The 21,259-nt window shown below is 36.1% G+C and overlaps 1 protein-coding gene across 1 annotated transcript in view; it reads right to left on the bottom strand.

Annotated features, from left to right (window-relative positions):
• LOC105986067 (serine/threonine-protein kinase TNNI3K-like) overlaps positions 1-21,259 on the bottom strand; it is a 270,376-nt gene that overhangs the window by 165,345 nt on the left and 83,772 nt on the right. Inside the window, 4 exon segments of the mRNA XM_013016804.1 lie at positions 503-683; positions 11,224-11,318; positions 17,348-17,452; positions 17,535-17,679. Coding sequence (XP_012872258.1) covers positions 503-683; positions 11,224-11,318; positions 17,348-17,452; positions 17,535-17,679 — 526 coding nt within the window.

Raw genomic sequence — 21,259 nt, 5'->3', positions numbered from 1 at the left:
ATGAGTGCCTGGGCTCTGGCTGGTGATAAGCATGAGGCTGCCAGAAAAATGCCAAGCAGCTCCCACCGTGCTCTGCAAGGCGTTTCTGCCTGATTTGCAACCTCCTGCTAGCAGTGGGTTAGGACACCCATGTGTGGGAAATGCTCCCCAACTAGAACTGCTTGGACCAGGCACTAACATGTACACAAAGGCATCAGAAAACCACTGTGGCTCAAATCTGCAACACTCAGCCACAAGGAGTTAAAACTACCTTGATGGAGCTCAATAAATGGACTTGTGAAGCCAAACTCCTGATAATGGATACACTCAGATAATCAAGGCACACTAATGGAACACATCCAGAGATAATCAAACTTCCACTAATTAAATGAAATGTTTTCCTATGTCTAAGAATTTACTATCTAACATCCAAGTATTTTACCCAAATAGGAGAGTGCTCTGTTATTAGCCTAATGCAGTTATTATAATGACTTGCACTTTCACAGTATTATTGCTGGTGCACCTAACAGTTTTGCGATTCCCTTGCAGTTTGAAGGCTTTTTCATTTTCTGTTCCCCTGTGCTCCCTTTTACTTGTCTTCTTTTCTTGCTGACATGCAGAAGACTTCACCTCCCTCCACTTAAACCTCTTAACTTTAATTTTGCTGAAAATTATTTCAAAAGCAAAGTTTTCAAGATTATAAGCTAATCCAAGAAGATGTTACAGAGACAGTTTAGTACTACACTATGATCATGTATACAAGTCTTAATAATTATTTAAGTAGAAGTACAATTTTTTTTCTTTCTTTCTTTCTTTCTTTCTGTCTTTCTTTCTTGCTTGCTTGCTTGCTGGCTTTTCTTCAATAAGCTTTTTTTTTATTGTGAAAATACCATACAGAGTTACAATTACATGAGCAAGGTAATGAGTACATTTCTTATCAAGCATTGTTGCCTCCTCCTTTGTTTCCCCTTACCATCTTTGCCCTCCCATCTCCACGACTACACTCCCCCTCCTCCCTCCTCCCTGCAACACTGCCAAAGTTGTAAAGTTCGTTTTTCAACATAGCACCTTGTACATCTCATTGTTGCAATGGGTCTACCTGCATCCCTATTTAAACAATTTGTTTTTTCCCTTCCCCTCCACAAATTATACCAACATCAAATACAGTGAGAACAGGGGTTATACCATGGAAGAAGGACATACAAAGCAACAAAACAATAACTTTACAAATATGTTAGAAAGAATAGCAAGCAAGAAAAAAACCACTTGTGGCCTTATCTTGGGGTTCATTTCATCTAACATCAACTTACCTGATCTTTCTGTTTGTCTCAGACATATACTAGTTATTGCAAATAAGGGAAACCATGGGACCTATGTTCCCTTGGGCCTGGCTTACTTCACTTAATATAATTTTTTCCAAGTCTTTCCAATTCCTAACAAATGGATCAATATCATTCTTTCTGATGGAGTCATAGAACTCCATTGTGTGTGTGTGTGTGTGTGTGTGTGTGTGTGTGTGTGTATCACATTTTCTTGATCCATTCACTACTGAGGGGCATCTGGTTTGGATCCAATCAATCAATCTTTCTTTCTTTCTTTCCTTTCCTTTCTTCCTCCCTCCTCCTCTCTCTTTGTTTAATTTCTTTCTTTCTTTCCTTCCTTCCTTCCTTCCTTCCTTCCTTCCTTCCTTCCTTCCTTCTTTCCTTCCTTCCTTTCTTCCTTCCGCCAATCCTTCCTCCCTCCCATTCTTCCTCCCATCCTTCCTCCCTTCCTTCCTTTTTTTGTGCTGGTACTAGAGCTTGAATTCAGGGCTTGAAGTTCTCATTCAGCTTTTCACTCATGGCTGGTGCTCTCCCATTTGAGTCCTACTTCCAGTTCCAGCTTTTTAACTGGTAATAGGAAATAGAGTCTCATGCATTGAGCTTCAGAGAAGTACAATTATTATTTTCCCATAAAGTTTTTTCTCCGTTTTCATCATTTCAACTTAGAAACAACAATTCCGATTTTCTTCACTTGCTATAGGGATTATTATAAGACCTAGATCTGGAGATTGGTGGTAACTAATATCAATTCTAAGACCTCTTTGACTTTGTGACTCAGAGGCTCTTTGTGTCCAAGATTAAGAACAAAGAAATTTGGTCTTGATTATAGAAGCCAGATCATTCTATCTTAGCTCAGATGGACCAAATATCCAAATCATTGCAGGAAGACCCTACGCCTGTTTAATAATCAACTAAAAGAAGCTAAATTTCACAGTAATGATATATTTGAGACCTTTGGTTTGGTATATTGATTTCTTATTATTTTGAAAACTCACTTTCCAGAAGCACTGAAAAGCGGAATCAGAGAGTGACAATTGTTGTTTGCCTTTATCTGGCTCATGTTCCACCTGACCGTCCTTGCTCCATACATGCTCAATTAGATTAGTGGTAACCAAAATTTGTGACTTGCTACACCTTCTCCTGACTTAAATCTGTAAATGTCTTAACTTTATGTAACAGAGGGGAGGCTCAAATGCTCTTTGACCCATTATTCCTGTTCAGTAATCACCAAGGCCAAACAAAATGCCATCAGTTGCTCACCCTGAGACAAAAATTGACAAGTACAAATGCTTTTGCCAGGAGAATATTACAAAAACAAAAAACCAGAAACAAAAAACCACATCACTTTGCTCTCTTTACTTCTCTCTCTCCCAGTCTACTTTCTTTTCCTCTTTCTTTTTTTTCTTTAAATATTTGTTGTGAACCTATCAGAGGCTAGGTCAAATAACTTCTTCCTAAAGAAAACTTCCATAATTACTCCATCATAGACAGTGTCCTGGAACATATAATTCATTATTGCACTTTTATTTATTTTTTTATCAGTCGTGGGGCTTGAACTCTGTGCCTGGGCGCTGTCCCTGTGCTCTTCAGCTCAAGGCGAGCACTCTACCACTTGAGCCACAGTGCCACTTCCTGCATGTTTATTTACATCACTTATTGTTATAGTTCCTATTAGTCCTTTTATTTTAGCCTATCTCTTTCTAAAAGCAATGTGAATTTTCTATAACCAGTGAGATAATACCTATCATGTTCCTGATTTATCTCAGTTCCTAGTATAATATCTATTATATATTAGGTTGAAAATATTTTTGTTGAATGAATCATAGTAGGTATTAGAGAGTATTGAAATGAAAATACATTGGAAGCTAGCTAATCAAAATGACCCATTGCAACAATTATACTCACAAGACACTATGTTGGAAATGAACATTACAACTTCTGTTGGGGGAAGAGGGAATGAGGTGGGGGAGGAAAGGGATAGTAGGAAAAAAAAAAGGAGGGAATAATAATGTTTGACTAGAAATCTACTCATTACCTTACTCATGTAACCATAAACCTTCTGTATAGCATCTTTACAATAAAATAAAATTTTAATTAAAGAAAAAAATACATATTCATTCAAATCTTATTTAGCCAAGCTCTAAAAAGAAAAGCTAGATTGTGCTGTGAATATAATGGTGATCTCTTACAATAAATATGGAGGGTTAGGAGGGAGTTCTTTGAGGAATTGTTTATTAAGCTGAGCTTGGAAAATGAGGATGGATTGGTTCAGCAAAAAGCAAGGTGAAAATCTTTCCATGGAAGTGAAAGGTGAGCATAGAGAAACTTCAGGGCATTAACAAAATTCTTCTGCTCATTAATACGAATATTAAAGTTTTACAGTTAATAATGGTATGCTATCAACCGACTTAGAGAGACAACAGAACAACAATATTATTTTTAAGGACATCAATTCACCATGTCATTTAATGGAGTATGGAGGAGACTGTTATGTCTAAACTGCTTCCTTATTCTTTGTCTATTTCATTTTAACAGGCATGGATAGAACTCCTATTAGTAGTCATTCATTTGATTTAAGTTTTTTTTTGTTTTATATTTTTGTTTTTTTGGTCCGGTTGTAGGGCCTGAACTCTGGGCCTGGGCGCTGTCCCTCAGCTCTTCAGCTCAAGGCTAGCGCTCTACCACTTGAGCCACAGCACCACTTCCGGCTTTTTTCTTTTTGCTTATGTGGTACTGAGGAATGGAACCCAGGCCTCATGCATACAAGGCAAGTGCTCTACCACTGAGCCAACTTCCCAGCCCCTGATTTAAGTTTTTTTAGAAAACAAAGATTAATGCCCCCAAGGCTTGTTTTGTAAAAGTTCATAGTTTGGTCGAGAATAGAGTGTTTGTTTTATGATGAGGTAGTAAACATCAAGATAAGAAGGTGCACAAGATTCAATAAAACAGAAAAAATGTGTGTGATAAGTTAGAATATCAAATAGGATTTTCTGTAGAAATGATAAAATAAATCTAATGTGGAAGGTTACGTGGAAATAAAAAATTTAAAGAGTAAAAAGTTAGGTGGGGAGGAAAAGGATATAGAAGCAGAGGACTGGACGAGGAGAGGCCTAAAATGAAGGAATGGCAGGCTCTGTGCAGGGACAAAGAGTTTTTTTTTAGTCATTATTATTGTTGTCAGATTAGTTGATATTTCAACAGATAGTAATTGTATAGACTGGTGGGTAAATGTTTAGAAAAATCATGGCATAGTGATTCCTAAGTGAACCCTGGTGATATGATCCTGTGTGTGGCATGTATGTGGCACTCATGAGACAAGAGTAGCTGTCCACAAAGTTTGAGAAGTAGGAAGTGCATGGGGTTGGAAGCTTTAAATTGCTGATAGTAACATTGAGATTTCCTGATATGGGGTGTGTGTCATTTCAGGGTTTTAGCTGGTGGATGATATGGCCTTATTTGTACTTTGGATACAGATTACAGTTGGATAAATGGGTGCAAAAGTTACGGATGAGTTGTTAGGCTAAAAATGAATCACAAGAAAGCTAATAGGGGCTTGAACTAAAAGAGCAGTAGTACAATAAAGAAGGAAGAAAGATTGAAAATATATTTATAAAATGAAGTAAAGTCAATGCTGAGTTTGAATTGATACAAGTATGTGGTAAATGGCCCAGAGAGTTGGAGGAGAAAAAAGTAATTAAACATCATTCCAAATTTCTGAATTAGGTGACAGAATAAATAAATAATAAATAAATAATAAAAAGTAAGTGAAGTATGCACACGTGAAATAAATCCTTGTGCACAAAACAATATGAGGTTCAATGGTGGATTGTACATATTCCTTAGATATCCAAGTAAATGAATCTGTCAGTGGGTAGATATGGTGGTTTGAAAACTTTAGTGCAGATTCTGAAGTTCCTCCTGCATTTTAATCTCTGCTGTAGTTTGGTTGTAGTAAAGAGGCTGGCAAATTTATGCTTAAAACTTAAAATATTGTTTTATGTATCAGTCTGTAAGTATGCATATTAAAAATAAGGATTTTAATACTTTCATAATATTTTGAATAGTGATTTTCAAAACCTATTTGAATTTATTTCAGCCTTGAGATTTTAAAATTAGTAGTGTAACTTGAGCTATAACTAAGAATATAACTAATATATATTACTAATATATATATATATATAACTAATATAACAAAACAACACATGCTTTTCTGCATGCTTGTTTTGTCCAGTGGTATTGGGCAAGGGTAGAAAATCAGTATTAGTGGATTTTAAATGATGCCCATCATTGTAGCATTATCAATATTTTCAGTGTGCACTATAGCATATTTCAATTAGAAAAGACCATACATAGGATTTGGTATTTATGTGGGTGCAGCTAAAACTTTGCTTTGTACTTAACAATATTAGCCATCACTATTATTATTCACTATCTGTCATGCTTTAAGCATTTACTTTATCCTAACCCTAATCAGAATTTTGTAAAATGGCTGTTAATATCCTCATTTTAAATTTGAGATTGAAGACTGATAGAGGTTAAATAACTTGCTCAAGGTCATTAAATATTAAGGGCTTATATCAGTTTGATTTTAGAGTATGTGGTAAAAACTTCAACTCTGAAGTAAAACAGGCTTTTGCTGATGCCAGCACTCTACTAACTCTTCTATGTGTCTTGTTAAACTGTGTCTTACGAGATCTTAGTCTCAAACCCTTTGTAATAGCAAGATAATAGCAATTTAATAGGTTATATTTATAAATGGATTATATAGATACACATATAATACATACTAATGAATGTAATTTACCTATTTCAAGTATTTGAGTTTTTTTGTTATGTTTTGTTTGTTTCTGTTGGTCGTGGGGCTTGATCACTGGGCTTGGGCACTGTCCCTGGGTTCTTTCTTCAGCTCAAAAGCGAGCACTCTACCACTTGAGACACAGTGCCACTTCCGGTTTTCTAGTGGTTTATTGGAGATAAGAGTCTCACGGACTTTCCAGCCTGGGCTGGCTTTGAACCCTGAACCTCAGATCTCAGCCTCTTGAGTAGCTAGGATTACAGACATGAGCCACTGGTGCCTGGCATATTTGAGTTCTTATTGCAGTTTAAAAACTGTTTTTGAATTATCTTTATGAAATAATGAAATCAATTCAAATACTAGCTGGTGTTGTTTTATTTACTAATTTAAGAGACAATAAGTAAATATGTGGAAATCACTTATGGTGAAGTAAACCAGGCTCAGAGAAACAAACGGTGCATGTTTTTTCTCCTATGTGGAAGCTAGATCTAAAACACAAACATACGTAATAATATATATAAGATCCTATGCATACACACACAAACAAGCTGACTAAAGCATGGCTTACTTAAGGGAGAAACACAAAGTTGTAACTCCTCTGAACAATGAATGTACTATTCATCAAAATAAATGCCAGAGAGTGGGAACATGTGTTGGTGGGGAGAGTTCAGGAGGGGAACACATGAATGCAGACAGGAAGGGTGAAGTAAATGCAGTCATTATATTCAATATACATTATAAAAAAACTGAATTATGTAGTTTGAAGGTAGGGATGGAAGGGGGAAAATGGGGAAGAATGAAAGAAGTGATGTTATTGTCCAAAAAGCATTGTATTCTTAATCTGATTTAGGAAATTATAATCTCTTTGTACAACTACATAATAATAAAGTTTTACAGAATCACTTATGGACTTTGACATATTTTCTAAATGTTTGGCTAAATACTTTCTCAACTCTCAATACGTTATAGCACTCTAAACTACCTGACTAAACACCAAATATGTAAAAATTTAATATTGAAGTGGCCTGAGAATTTATGATTTGGTGATAAAAATTCACCCAATGATTTAATGAATCTGCCTTTTCTTACTTCTATTTTTCCCCTGCCTTCATCTCTCAGTTATTTTTTGCTAGCTAAAAATAGTAGAAATTCATGACTATAACATTTCATTACTTTTGGAGAATATACTATAGTACATTTACCATAAATAATTCACACCATACTATACTTGTCAAAAGGAATGAACAAAGTGTATATCATGGTACAGGAACCTTGCTTTTTATTGTTTTTGCTCACTTACTCACTAATTCTCCAACTCTAGCTCCCTGTCACTGTGAATTAGAGTGCTTCGGATGTATACAAATATTGTATTCTGGGTAATTAGATATCAGGATAGAAGCCTCTGCAAATTATGTTAACTGATGTCAGAGCTGAAGCAAATAAGAAGTTTTTAGCTCTGTTTTGAGTTTGGGTTATTTTCTGACCCTAAACAGCCTGACACAAAGGAGTGCTTTTCTTTGTCAAAGGCAGTCTTTTCAGCTCAAACTGCCAGACACACTATTGAGCTGTGTTCAATTCTAATTGGCTGAGATCTTTTCAATTCGGCAGTTTCATCTTTAATGCAATGGATGTAAGATCATGTGTAGATATTTTCAATGGGTTTTCCATACTGATGATTAGGGTTGTGGGATTTGAACATAAGCAGGCCACTGGCTATTTCTTCTGGACAATTTAAATTGATTCATGCAAGTCCTTTTTACCCTAGAGAAAAGGCAGATAAGCTGTCACTACATTTTCAGATGGAATAGTAGAAGAGAAGAAGGGAGAGACTCAGGGAAGAGGAGCACGCTAAATGCTGTAAAATTGGAGCTGGAAGCAGTCTAGCAGAGCAATTTTAATATGGAACCAGTGGGCTTAGTGTAGGATCGAGGTCACCAGAGAAAGTGCCAAGGTTGATTTTGATCTCTTTAAGTTAAAAGGACTGGGTAGCTAGAAAACATTCATCATATCTTATTCCATGGGAATCTGTGTGTCCAAATCCTTTAACCCTTCACTAAGGCCTTCAAGAAGAGAGTAAGTACATTTTCCAGAATGCTACAGCACCTCTGCATATATTCTATTCAAATAGGAGAATGAAGATTAGCTAAAATTTATTCTGAGATAGGTATAAAAATTGTTTTTAAGATGGGAAGGGAGGGGAGGGGTAAACAAAGGAGGAGGTTACAATGCTTGATAAGAAATGTACTCATTATCTTGCCCATGTAATTGTAACCCCTCTGTACAGTATTTTCACAATAAAAAATAAATAAAAATTAAAAAAAGAATCTTTTAGAAACAAGTACTTTTGAGAAAAATTCCACAGTTTCCTGTTAGAATAGTTCAGGATGAGTTATTCATGTAGCCATACTGGGGTTTAAACTCAGGGCCTTGAGTATCTACAACCTGAACCACATGATTAGCACATCTTGTCTTATTTATTTTTCATGTAGGACCTAGTACTCTTGCCTGATGCTAGCCTGGATTTCAACTGTCCTACCTTTAGGGCCAACAGCCCATCCCCATTGCTAGGATGGCAGGCACGTGTCTTAATGTTCCGCTCATTTTGTTGAGATAGGCTCTCCTTAAATTTCAGGGAGGGGATCTAGGCTTGAGCCACAGTCTTCTTCATCCACCCATCCAGGCTAGCTATGATTACAAGTGTGAGCCATTTTACTTGGATTGTATGGACTACTTAATTTGAGCATATCCCAATGTACTTTCATGTAGACAGACTCTCCTAGTACAACTTACCTCTAGCTTCTCATCTAGTTTCCTTCTCTTAGGACAGGATAGGTTACATGAGAAACCAGGGAGCCACCATTCTGGTACCATCTCTGTTTCTAGAGAGGGAGTTTTACTGCTTTCTCAACTCCATCTCCATGTTATTCAAATTTTTACTATTCCATGTCAAGTAACTTGTTGGCTCTTTTAACAAGGAAGAAAGAGAAGCCCTTCTTTATTTAAACAAAATAAACTCTGCGCTGTTGACAGTATTAACAAGGGCATTTTAGTCCTCTCTGAACCCATGAAAACAATGAAATATTTCTACTGCAAGACAAAATAGCAACCATTTTCATTTTGTTGGTTTGACTTGTTTTGCCCTAGAACATATGCAAAACATCCATCTCTCTCCTGGGTACTAACAATCAGTTTGTTAACATTCATAGTAATTATGAATCCAACACCGGTGCCTGACATATTAGTTGAACAAATAAGGGTGACAAATATGGCATATGTTGCAGAGATCAATGGGCAAGTCCTCTAAGCTAAGGGAATTTTCCAGGAAATCTTAGGCATTTACACACTGGTTCAATATTTTGTAAGGTTTGAAATTCTACTAATACACAGAAACACACACAAAAAGTAAGGCTAGTTTTCAACTATCACTCTCAATCACTTAAAAACAAACAAAGGCAATCCCTGTGAAGAGACAGCTGCAATAGCAATTTCTGAGCTGCCTTCCAGGAGACTAATACTTTGTAAACAGTCTTACTCTGAAGCTCAGATTTTTTAAGAGATACTATCTGGAATCACTGGAATAAATACAGTATATTATGGAAATATATAAAAAAGCCTTGCTGTTAAGGCTTCCCAAAAATTTGGAATATTCAAAATTTGCAAACTGACACTTACAAATAGAGTTATCTAGAATTTTTTTAAGTCTGAAATTCTATATATCTAACAGAAAGCCTTTGTACCAAACAAAATTTCTATACCCTTCAAAAGACATGAGATATGAGAATATTTATTGCACAGTGTTTTCATAGCCATAAAGTGAAAATTATCCAAATGTCCATAAATAGTAGAATGAAAAGTATTATAGTCAAAAAACATGAAAGTCTACAACTGTAAGAATAAAAAATGCACAACTACTTGCAACTAGGTTGATGAGTGTCACAAATTGGTGGCCGAAAGATGCAAGACACAACATAGTACTTGCTATAGAATTCCATTTATATAAAGTCCTGAAAGAGAAAAAACCACGCCAGAAGCCAAAGGCATCCTCCTTGGGGGAGAAATTGGAAGGGATTGTAATTGGGACTTCCAGGTTGCTGTCTGATCATGTTTAGTTTCATCATCAGGATACTGGGTAGGTTCAGTTAGGAAACAGAATTGTACTCATTTGGTATGTGTCAAAAGTGGTTGTTACTATTTTACTTACATTTGCTGTTTTATTTTTCTTATTTTCTTTTTTAACACCAGTGCTGGGACTTGAACTGAGCTTTGTCACTCAAGGCTAGGACTCTACCACAGTTCTGGCCTGAAGTTTCTCTCTCTCTCTCTCCCTCTTTCTCTCTCTCTCCTCCCTCCCTCCCTCCCTCCCTCCCTCCCTCCCTCCCTTCCTTCCTTCCTTCCTTTATTCCTTCTTTTATTTCATTATTTTTTGCTGGTGAATTGGAGATAAAGAGTTTCATGGATTTTCTTGCCTGGGCTGGCTTTGATTGAGACCTTCAATTCTCTGCCTCCTGAATAGCTAAGATTGCAGATGTGAGCCACCCAGCATCTGGCTTATTCTCTGTTTTTAAAAAATAATTCCTTTCACTTTTTCCACTAGAAGTGATCAGACAGGTTTTTCCTCTTGGTCTATATGCTTGTAATAGCTCCAACTCTCCTTACTGTGATTGACTTTCATCTACTACTTCACTCATAAAATCTTTTACATTAGCTTTGTAGAGAGAGAAATCTTAGTTTAGTAATTACAGTTTTCAGTAAGGTTTCACAGGATTCTAGCATTAACTAAAGGAAAGCTTCATTTCCTTATATGTTTTAAACTTCCTAAAAGAAAAGGGCAGTCATCAAGTGTTAACTTGGGGCTTGAACTCTGGGCCTGGGCACTGTCTCTTATCTCTTCATCCAAGGCTAGCACCCTATTACTTCAACCACAGCACCACTTCTCATTTTCTTGAGGCTTATTGGAGATAAGAGTCTTACAGACTTTCCTTCCCAGGCTGGCTTTGAACTGGGATCCTCAGATCTCAGCCTACTGAGTAGTTAAGATTACAGGCATGAGCCAGCAGCCCCTGGAGAACACTGTTCTTAAGAACTGATAAACATCTAAAACTAGTGATATTCTTACCACAATTTTACCTGTGTGGCCATCTCGTCCTTGGTGATTGATGTTTACAACATTCTGATCAAGAAGAAATTTAACCAGGTCAATGTTCTTGCCATAGGTACAAGCACTGCAAGACATCAAATAATAGAAATAGACTGCCATTTTTATGGGCTGAGTCAGATCATTTCCAAAATATATTTATTGAGCCCCAAATCTCACAATCTCAGTAGATGACTATACTTAGAGATGGCCTGTTTAAAGAGGTAGTTAAGCTATAATGGAATCCCCAAAGTAAATCCTAACCCAATAAGATTGGTCTCTTACAGAAGTTGATATTAGGACACATAACACACTCTGAGGAATGATCACAGGGTGAGAAAGGGTGAGACAATAATCATCTTCAAGCCAAGAGGAATGATCTCAGAGAAAACCCAATTTGTCAATACTGTGATCTTGTACTTGTAGCCTGTAGAACTAAAGACCATAATTTTCTGTTGTTTTAGCCACCTAAGCTGGAATTTTGTTATAGCAGTCCTAGTGAACTACTGCAGACTTGATTAATTCTGGCTAGATATTTGTGTGTTTATAAAAGTGCCAAAAATGGAGAAGAAGGGAAGGAGAGAAGAGAAAAAAGTGATTTGCTTGTGTTGTTGTTGTTTTTAAGGCAAACCCTGTCCAACAGTTTTAAATGCCATATATTTGTATCTGGAGTGAAATAAAGGAAGAACATTAACTTTCTAGTATTTTTTCATTAAGTATTTCTTTTAATAGTAGTTTATTTTTACCTAGGTATTACCCTATGAGATGATCAAATGCAGAATCCAGCTCTGTACTTAGAATTATTCTTAAATCTAGGTCACTGTTTGAAATTATTCCCTGGAAAAATCATGCCCTACCTCTGAAGACTCCCTCAGCTAGAGGATAAGATACCAACGCTGTCATTGTACTAGGGAAGCATTGGATGCGAACTTGAAACCTAATGCTTCTTTACAAACATGTCAGAGGATCAAGAACAAATCCTTTATCTTCTTGATTTTAGTTTTACCACCTACCTCACAAAAGAATAAATAATATATTCTGTATTTATCGAATTGTTGCTGAAATGTCAAGGGAATTAATACTTATAGAATCACATTACAACCAATAGAGGGTATGCATTATGAGCTCTTTCTGGCTGGGAGGAAATGGGGAAGGAAAATGAACATATGTTTGGACTCAAAGGAAATAAGATTTTTACAGAATAATATTTGGTGAGACAAAGGTCAAAGGCTGAACCAATGCAACAGTAAAAATCACAAGACAATACCTTGGAAATGAACTTTACAACTCAGCAGGGGTGGGAGGGTGGGGATGGAGGGTAGGGAACGTGGGAGAAAAACAAGGGAGGGGTAACAATGTTTGACAAGAAATGTACTCATGATGTTACATATGTAACTGTTACCCCTCTGTACATAACCTTGACAATAAAGTTAAATTAAAAAAAGAAAAGATGGGTGAGAAAATCTTGTATATTAAAAGGAAGTTATAAAAATAAGTGTAGTTGTGGAGGTGGGAGGGAAGGGATGACAGGGGCAAAACAAAGGAGGAGGTAACAATACTTGAAAGGAAATGTACTCATTACCTTGCTCATGTAACTGTAACCACTCTGTACAGGAATTTTACAATAAAAATGTATTAAAAATAAGATGATGTTAAGAGAAATGAACCCCAAGATGGGGTCACAAGTGTTTTTTTTTTTGCTATTGTTTCTAATGTATTTATAATGTATCATGTGATTTTTTTTTTGTTTCTCTGTATATTCCTTCCCCATCGAATAACACCTGTTTTCAATGTATTTGATGTCAGTGCCCTGCATCTTGTATATATACTTCTCTAATTTGGGGAGGGGAAGGGAAAAAATGAAATACTTAAATAGGGATACAGGTTGACCCATTGTAACAATGAGATGTACAAGACACTAGGTCAGAAAAAAAGAGCTTTAGAGGAACCCACAACCTTTCCAAAGTGATTGAACAAGTTTACACTCCCACCAACAATGCAGTAGGGTTCCCTTCTGGCCACATCTCCTCCAGCATCTGTTGTTATTAGAGTTCTTAATTATAGCCATTCTAACTGGAGTGTGGTAGAATCTCAATGTTGTTTTGATTTTCATTTCTTTTATGGCTAGACAGGTTGACCATTTCTTCATGTGTCTATTGGCCATTCTTATTTCCTCTTCGGAGAAGTTTCTCTTTCAGTCTTTAGCCCACTTGTTTATCGGGCAGTTGTTTCTTTGAAGATTTTTTGTTGGGGGGGATTTAATTTTTTGAGTTCCAAATATATTTTAGATGAGACCCTTGTCCGTTGTATGGCTAGTGAAGATCTTCTCCCAATCCGTGGGCTTTCTATTGATATTACTAGTTATGTCCTTTGCCATGCAGAAGCTCTGCAATTTCATGCAATCCCATTTGTCCAACCTTTCTTCAATTTGTTGTGTTTCTGGGTCTCTATTAAGAAAATTTTGGCCTGTGCCAAGGAGACCTAGGGTTTCTCCTATTCCAGGGTTTTCAGGGTGTCTGCTTTGACTCTTAGGTTTTTGATCCATGTAGAGCTGATTTTTACCCAAATGATCACAAACAAGACCATACTAAAGCTACCAGCACGACTATGTTTATTGCAGCATTATTTACCATAGCTGATATGGTACCAACCCAGATGTCCCTCAGTAGATGGATGGACCAAGAAAATGTGGCACAAATATATATATATAAATATATTATATATATAAAAAATATATATATATTATATATATATAATATATATATATATAATGGAATTCTATGTCTCCATCAGAAAGAATGACATTGTGCCATTTGTTAGGAAATGGAAAGACTTGGAAAAAAATACATTAAGTGAAGTAAGCCAGGCCCAAAGGAACATAGGTCCCATGGTTTCCCTCATTTGTAATAATTAGTATATGTCTGGGATTAGCAGAAAAGGTCAAAAGCTATGTACATATGACCAGATAAGTGATGTTAAGTGAAATGAACCCCATGATAGGGACACAAGTGTTTTTTTCTTTCTTGCTATTGTTTCTAATGTATTTATAAGGTGCCATGTGATTCTTTTTGTTGCTTTGTATGTTCCTCCCCCACAGTATAACCCTGTTTTCACTGCATTTGATGTCGGTATAATTTTTGGAGGGGAAAGGAAAAAACAAAATGTTTAAATAGGGATACAGGTTGATCCATTGTAACAAAGAGATGTACAAGACACTGTTGAACAACAAACTTTACAATTTAGGTGGGGGGGGGAGAGGGGAAGGAGGGGATTGGGAGGGGAAGGAGGGAGGGGAGTGTAGTTCTGGAAGTGGGAGGGAAGGAATGATAGGGGAAAAACAAAGGAGGAGGCAAGAATGCTTGATAAGAAATGTACTCATTATCTTGCCCATGTAATTGTAACCCCTCTGTATGGTATTTTCACAATAAAAATCTATTAAAAATTTAAAAATGATGCATTTTGCCTATACATTTGTTGGGATATTTAATGGACGTTCTGATTTCTACTATGTACTAAGAAAGTTAACATGCATAGAGAAAACAGATTTGTAAGGTAAATAAATTATACCAACTAATGTCAATGGAATTTTATTTTTTGACTAGTTGTTGTCATAGTTTCCTTCTCAGAAAAGCAATAGCTTTTTCTATTACTTGTTCTCCAGCAATACTGTACTTTCAAACTCTCGAGAGCTATAAGGTTTGTCATACTTGACTGGACTGAGCTGGTATTGAGCAAAACTCCATCTAAATCATGGTTAAAGGAATAGCGCAGGGGCTTGGTTCTAGAAGAAGGAGTCCATTAAGTTGTACTATTCCCTCTTCCTGTGATAGCCTTGATCAAGTTATTCTTTTTTTTTTTTTAGCAAAATACCATGCATCCTCATCACCACTGAAATACTGCTCCCTCTGTGAAGCATTCCCCTGAACCAAAGGCAGAATTCATTGTTGTCTCCTCAGTGTGCTTGTCACTTTAGTCTTATTGCAGTTGGCACATTGGCTATAGTCATATATGTATGTATCTTCGCTTTCCCTCATTCTGTATAATAGAGTTTCCTTCAGGAAGACAGGGATTCGGTCATCTTGACTTTCCTACCAGCGTTAACTGTCCCTAACAGTCCTTAGTAATTACTTCCTTTCTAATTGAGTGAATAAAAATGACAATTTCAATGCAATGTGTCATAACAACCTATCAATCATATCAATGTATCATCCACCAACTATTTGTCTTATAAATATGATCCATAATACTAAATATTTAGTAGTCCATGGTCTGAATTATTTTATTCACTTTCAAAGCTACTATTTATAGAAAATGATGAGGAATATATGCATACATTTGTATTCTATGCATGTATGTTTATATGTATGCATACATGTACATATGAAAATGCATGTGTGTATGTTGCACACATATGTACATGTGTATTTGGATATATACCTAAAATAATGAGTACATGGGATGCTACCTATGTGCCAAGTACTGATTTGTACAAAGAAAAATATGAGTGAATTCCTTACGTAATGAGTTTTTTGTAGTTATGTGGCTAAAACAGAATATGAATATTAAATTTTTATTTCTAGCAGCCACAGGTTTAAACAATATAACTGCTAGGTTTATGCATCTAACTCACTTCACAAATCTCATTCAGACAACCACCTGGAGATGAAAGTTACCCCCTAATTATAGTAAGTTCTAATTCATGTTCAAGGGTAACAAAAGTCTTTTAAAGCTGGCCTGAGATTTCAGCTGTAACAGCCATGAGCAAACAGGGAAATAAGACCCCGCAGCATGGACATATCACCTCTGCTACTTTCTCCTTCAGGCACAGATCCCATGTTGACAGAGGTATAACCTGAAAAGTTCTTGTCTCTGTTCTGTTTTCTAGTATGTAGAAAGCAGACCAAACCTTTTGGACTACAACATTGGTCTAGATAAAACCATGGAACTCAAGTTCAGCAGACATTTTCTACATTATATTTCAACCATAAGAAACCAGAAAGTTACTTAGCTTCTCTGAGCTTTAATTTTCTCCAAACTTATAAATGATTATAATTATTAAATGAGCTAATGGGTGCAAATCTTTTGAAGTTATCTTAGCTTACCTTTTGGGCAACTTGTTGGTTAATTAAAAAGTAACTAAAAACTCACCTGTAAAAATGTAAAATTTGATGGGTTGAGGCCTGATATAAAAGCATCAGCTTTATTTTATTCTGATAAAAAGAGTCTACTCATTTCTATTATTAACTAGTATGATATGATTGTTATATAAACAATAAAGTAGTCCCAATGAAATACTAAGAAATAGGTGGTATATAGATAAATGATGGTATAATAAAGATTTACAAAACTCATTTTTTTCAGCAAAGTAGCAATCAATTATAAATAAAGGATTTAAATTTTATAAAACACCCACTTTTCAGCAGCTTATGGATTTTCTAGGACTCTTGAGCTTTTAGAGATACTTAGTTTTGTTTGATTTAAAAGATTTATTTATCTGTTTCTTTATTTTTGCTCACTTTTTCAGTTCCTGCTGATGCTCTGAGTATTTTTCTAGACCACACTGTGAAGGGCTCTCATTGATCCCCAGAAAAGAGCTACTGCTTTTTCAGGTATTGTGTGACCATCCTGACTAGGCTTTTCATAGTCTGACAAATGAATGTCTTAGGTAGGTAGACACATTTGCACATAAAGGTTTAAGTAGTAAGGAAGAAGTGTCATATTTGATGCTGATGAATTCTGGTAATGAGCTTCTTGTTGGAAGAGGATTATTGGCACAACCCTATTTGGCAGGTTTCCACAGACTGAAGAGGAATAAAAGCAATACACATACAGATGTTGATATTCCTGTTGCCTTGGCAACATTAGTCCTTGTCTTTATGGCTGCTGCCAGGAACACAGCATCTGGCTCCTGCCCCATCTGTTGTGCTGACTGCAGCATCTGCCTCTACCTCTTCTTCAGTGCTTCCAGCTCAGGCACCTTGTCCTCTGCCCTACCTCTACTATTGCTCTCTGATTGTGACATCTGTTACTATTTGTTGTAGCTTTCTGTACATGCCTCGGGTGCTATCTAGGGCATCAGCTAAGTTTAATGGCTAGTGCACATACATGATCTTTTACCTGTGAAAAGCTGTTTCACTGAAGATGTTCTCTTTAGTCAGACTTTCAGTTCCTGTTACTTGAATGATTTCTTTAGCAACTTCAAATTTACCATTGTAGCATGCCCTAGATGTGAAAAAACATTTTGTGAAGTCTGAAGGTACATATGGTATATAGCAGGGTCAGTGGGATGCTATGCAATACTCACAGGTGCAAAGGGGTGTCTCCATAGATGTTAACAACATGAGGTTGAACTTCCAGATCACTTTGAAGCAAATATTTCACTATATCGTGATGCCCAAAATGAGCACAGAAATGGAGTGGAACATGGTCTTCATTATCCTGAGCATTCACTACCATTAGCAAGAAAAAAAAAGGTATGTCATTTAGAGTGACCTGTTCTCTGTATTGATATATATATATATATATACACACATATATATATATATATATATATATATCCACAGACTTGTCCTGAATGCCTGAAAACTAATGGCATTACCAGAGGGGGGGAGGAAATGGAATCGATTTAGAAAAACACTATAATAGGCAATTACCACATCAAACAGGTTCTTCTGTAGGTGCCCTCAGTTCTACCAAATGCAACTAATCAAATAGATCCGAATGGTTTCTGAATGGTCCTGAAATCTAGCAAGTATCCAGAAGGTGCTTTTCACTTTATTTCCACAAATATTAACTTTCAAATCGATTTTTTCTTCTCTGGAGGTTGTAAAAAATATTGTAGGTTTTATACAGAATGCCCAACTAAAAAATGTGGGTTCTTTGGGTTATGGTGAAACCTGACAATCTGTATAATAAAGACACTATTTGGGAGCAGCTGATGAACCCTTACGCTGAGATTTTTCACACTACAATATATAAAGCATCTTGTAATGGAAAGGAGAAACTCATCAGAGAAGGCAGAGTTCATTAATTGTGCCACCTTAGACAGTTATGTAAAACTTAATTGTTTCATCACTTTGTCTTTGTCCTTCTCTTTGGACTACTCTGCTTTGTAGCCTCCTCCATATTTGATGAATTCCCTATAAAGAAATCCTTATGCTGAGCATGCTCTAACACAGAAGATAAAAGTCTGCTTTCCAGGACTCTTTTTCATTTGAGGATATACGATCAGTAGAGGGTGACCATACATAAAGTTTTGTTATGCTGAGATAATTCTTAACAGTGACTCTTCTACTCAACAGCCCTTTGGTTTGGATATTTATCTATCTTATAATCTTCTCTAGTGAAAACACTGTATATTTGATGCTGATGACCAAAAAGCAAGATGTAATATTCCCTGTTAATGTGGTAATGAAAGGAGGTCCCACCACAGCTTCATGGTCTCACATTGTTAGCCCCAGAAACCTAGTGTGTGTGTGTGTGTGTGTGTGTGTGTGTGTGTGTGTGTGTGTGTGTGTGTGTGTGTGTGTTTAGAGCAGGAATGGTATTGTGTCTTCACAAGTTTAGTTTTGGGGCATGAATTTGGATTCCGTACTGTACTGTGAATATTCCAAATTTGGTTTTTCTATGGTGTACTGGGATAGATTTTCTGTATTATTATGCATATATATAATGTTTAAATTAATAATGCTTAGCTTGAGATGCTTGAGACATTGATACACTCTCATTCCTCAGTAAGGTTAATGATCACTATGTGTCAGGCACAATACTAGGTGTTAGATGTATTTATGGCTTATTGTTAAGAATGGGTCTAGGCAAGCTGAAAGGATGGAAGGACATCTTCACCACAGGGCATCTAGTACTCAACTGTCACACACAGACTAGGACCTACACTACTTCTTCCCTAATTTCCTCACTTAGAAATGTTCTGTATGCTAAAATAAATAGTCTAGCTGGATAGTTAATTATTACAAGTTGAAATAATAATGACTGCACACCAAAATGCTCAATCTAGTATGGATCTGAGTTTAAGTCATTATCTCATAATTAAAATAAGTAGATTCGCATGTTTTATGGTATAACTTTTGTCCCAATCTAAGTTTTGTTTGATGGTGATGGTGACGCTATTTGAACCATATCATATCCTTATCACTAGTTTGCTTTAATTGTTTTTCAGATAGGAACTCATGCATTTCCCCTGCCTCCAGGACTAACTTCATATGCCAATTCTCTTACCTATACCTCCTGAGTAGCTGGGATTGTTACAGGCATATAATAGATTTGGCATGCTCAGAAAAATTTATTTATTGTTTTGTTACTTTATATGAAGAACCACAAGGACTAAAAGAAAGACACAAGTTAAATGATAAAAAATAGTAAAGGAAATCTAAAGAAGGCAATAGTAACTTTAAAATTTTGAATATAGTTTAATTTCCATTGCTACAAAATCACCAACTTAAAAAACACTGATTTAGGCCATTTAGCTGATTATATTTGTTGACAATCTTCCTTATTTCATTGTCCTGGAAGATATCAGGCCAAAGAAAATTCTTTAACAAAGTCTCTGAGCTTCTTCTCCTGAGACTATTATTGCAAAATAAATCTTTGAATCTTTTGTTTCCTATTAAGTAGTTCTTTCAGAAGTATGTCCCTGGTTCTTTTGATTATCCTTGTTTTTATGATACTTCCCTTTCCTCGTGTTCTATTCAAAGCTGGGTAAGTCAAATGCATGAGTCCATGCATGCAAAAAGTCTGGAGCTCACATCCTTTGGAGCCCAGTTCATCTCGAGGGATGGGTAAAAGGTTTTTAAGGTCCAGGAGAAAAATGTTATATGATCTTCTACTAATTGATATTGTTTCCTTTGTCAGTGCAGTCTCTATTCAACCTTATTCTTCCCCAATTGAATGCATATACTTCAAAGTAGATTATCTATTTGGTAGATTACCTGCAGTGATCTAAACATTTTTTCAGTTTTAACAGATGTCAATACCAACTGAAGGGACAAGCAGGAGAAATATGGGATCAGATCGACAGGTAAGAGTTTGTACAGCTAGTTTAAGGCTACATTAGACATTGTAATGTCAATTTTTTCCCTTGTACCAATATAGTCCGTGTGTGTATAGAAAAATTGAATATGTATGTGATATTTTATTTTCTCTAACTTAATATATTATTTAGAGATTTAGATTACGGAGACTTCAAAACAAAGGAATACATGTAAGTCTTATTAGGAAACTGTCTAGTAGATGATCTCCACTTTCCAATGGGAAGTTGGTCAGCAATGTCTTTTGCAACGCAGATTGAATGTGTGTGTGAGAACGAGGGTGGCTATTTCCTTGTTTCCAAGTATTGAACTTGATAAAATAAAAATTTCCAGATGAACACAGAAATGTCTGCCAATTTTAGAGTCTCTTTAAAGTAATTATTAAATGTGTTTCAAATAAACTTTTAAAGACAAATCTGTGCATTCTCTCCTACAAAATATGGTATGATTATCATGGTCTTGGCACATTTTATAGGATGTTCTTTGTTCGGTATGGGGGTTTGAACTCAGGTCCTCATACTTGCTAGGTAGGTACTCATCTGTTGAATCACATATCCAGCCCTTTTATGTACTAGTTGTTTTGAGATAACTAGACATTATGCCCAGGCCTGGATCACAATCCGCTTACTCTTTCTTTCTTTCTTTTTTCTTTCTTTCTTTCTTTCTTCCTTTCTTTCTTTCTTTCTTTCTTTCTTTCTTTCTTTCTTTCTTTCTTTCTTTCTTTCTTTCTTTCTTTCTTGCTTGCTTGCTTGCTTGCTTGCTTGCTTGCTTGCTTGCTTTCTTGCTTTCTTTCTTGCTTTCTTTCTTCTCTCTCCCTCCCTCTCTTTCTTTCTTTTCTCAACATGGTGGGGTCAAGTCACTTTGAGGCTCAGAGGTGGGGAGGGGTTGAAAATATACAGGAAGACAAACTCTGACATTCTTGATGGGGTGGGCCCTTCCCCAGCCCGTAGTCTTGAAACATCCTCTTATAGTTCTATGCTTACTT

This window comes from Dipodomys ordii, unplaced genomic scaffold, assembly GCF_000151885.1.
Source record: "Dipodomys ordii isolate 6190 unplaced genomic scaffold, Dord_2.0 Scaffold33, whole genome shotgun sequence".
NCBI classification, from domain to species: domain Eukaryota; kingdom Metazoa; phylum Chordata; class Mammalia; order Rodentia; family Heteromyidae; genus Dipodomys; species Dipodomys ordii.
The sequence above is the reverse complement of the archived record's forward strand: the minus strand, read 5'-3'. Positions and strand labels throughout refer to the sequence as shown.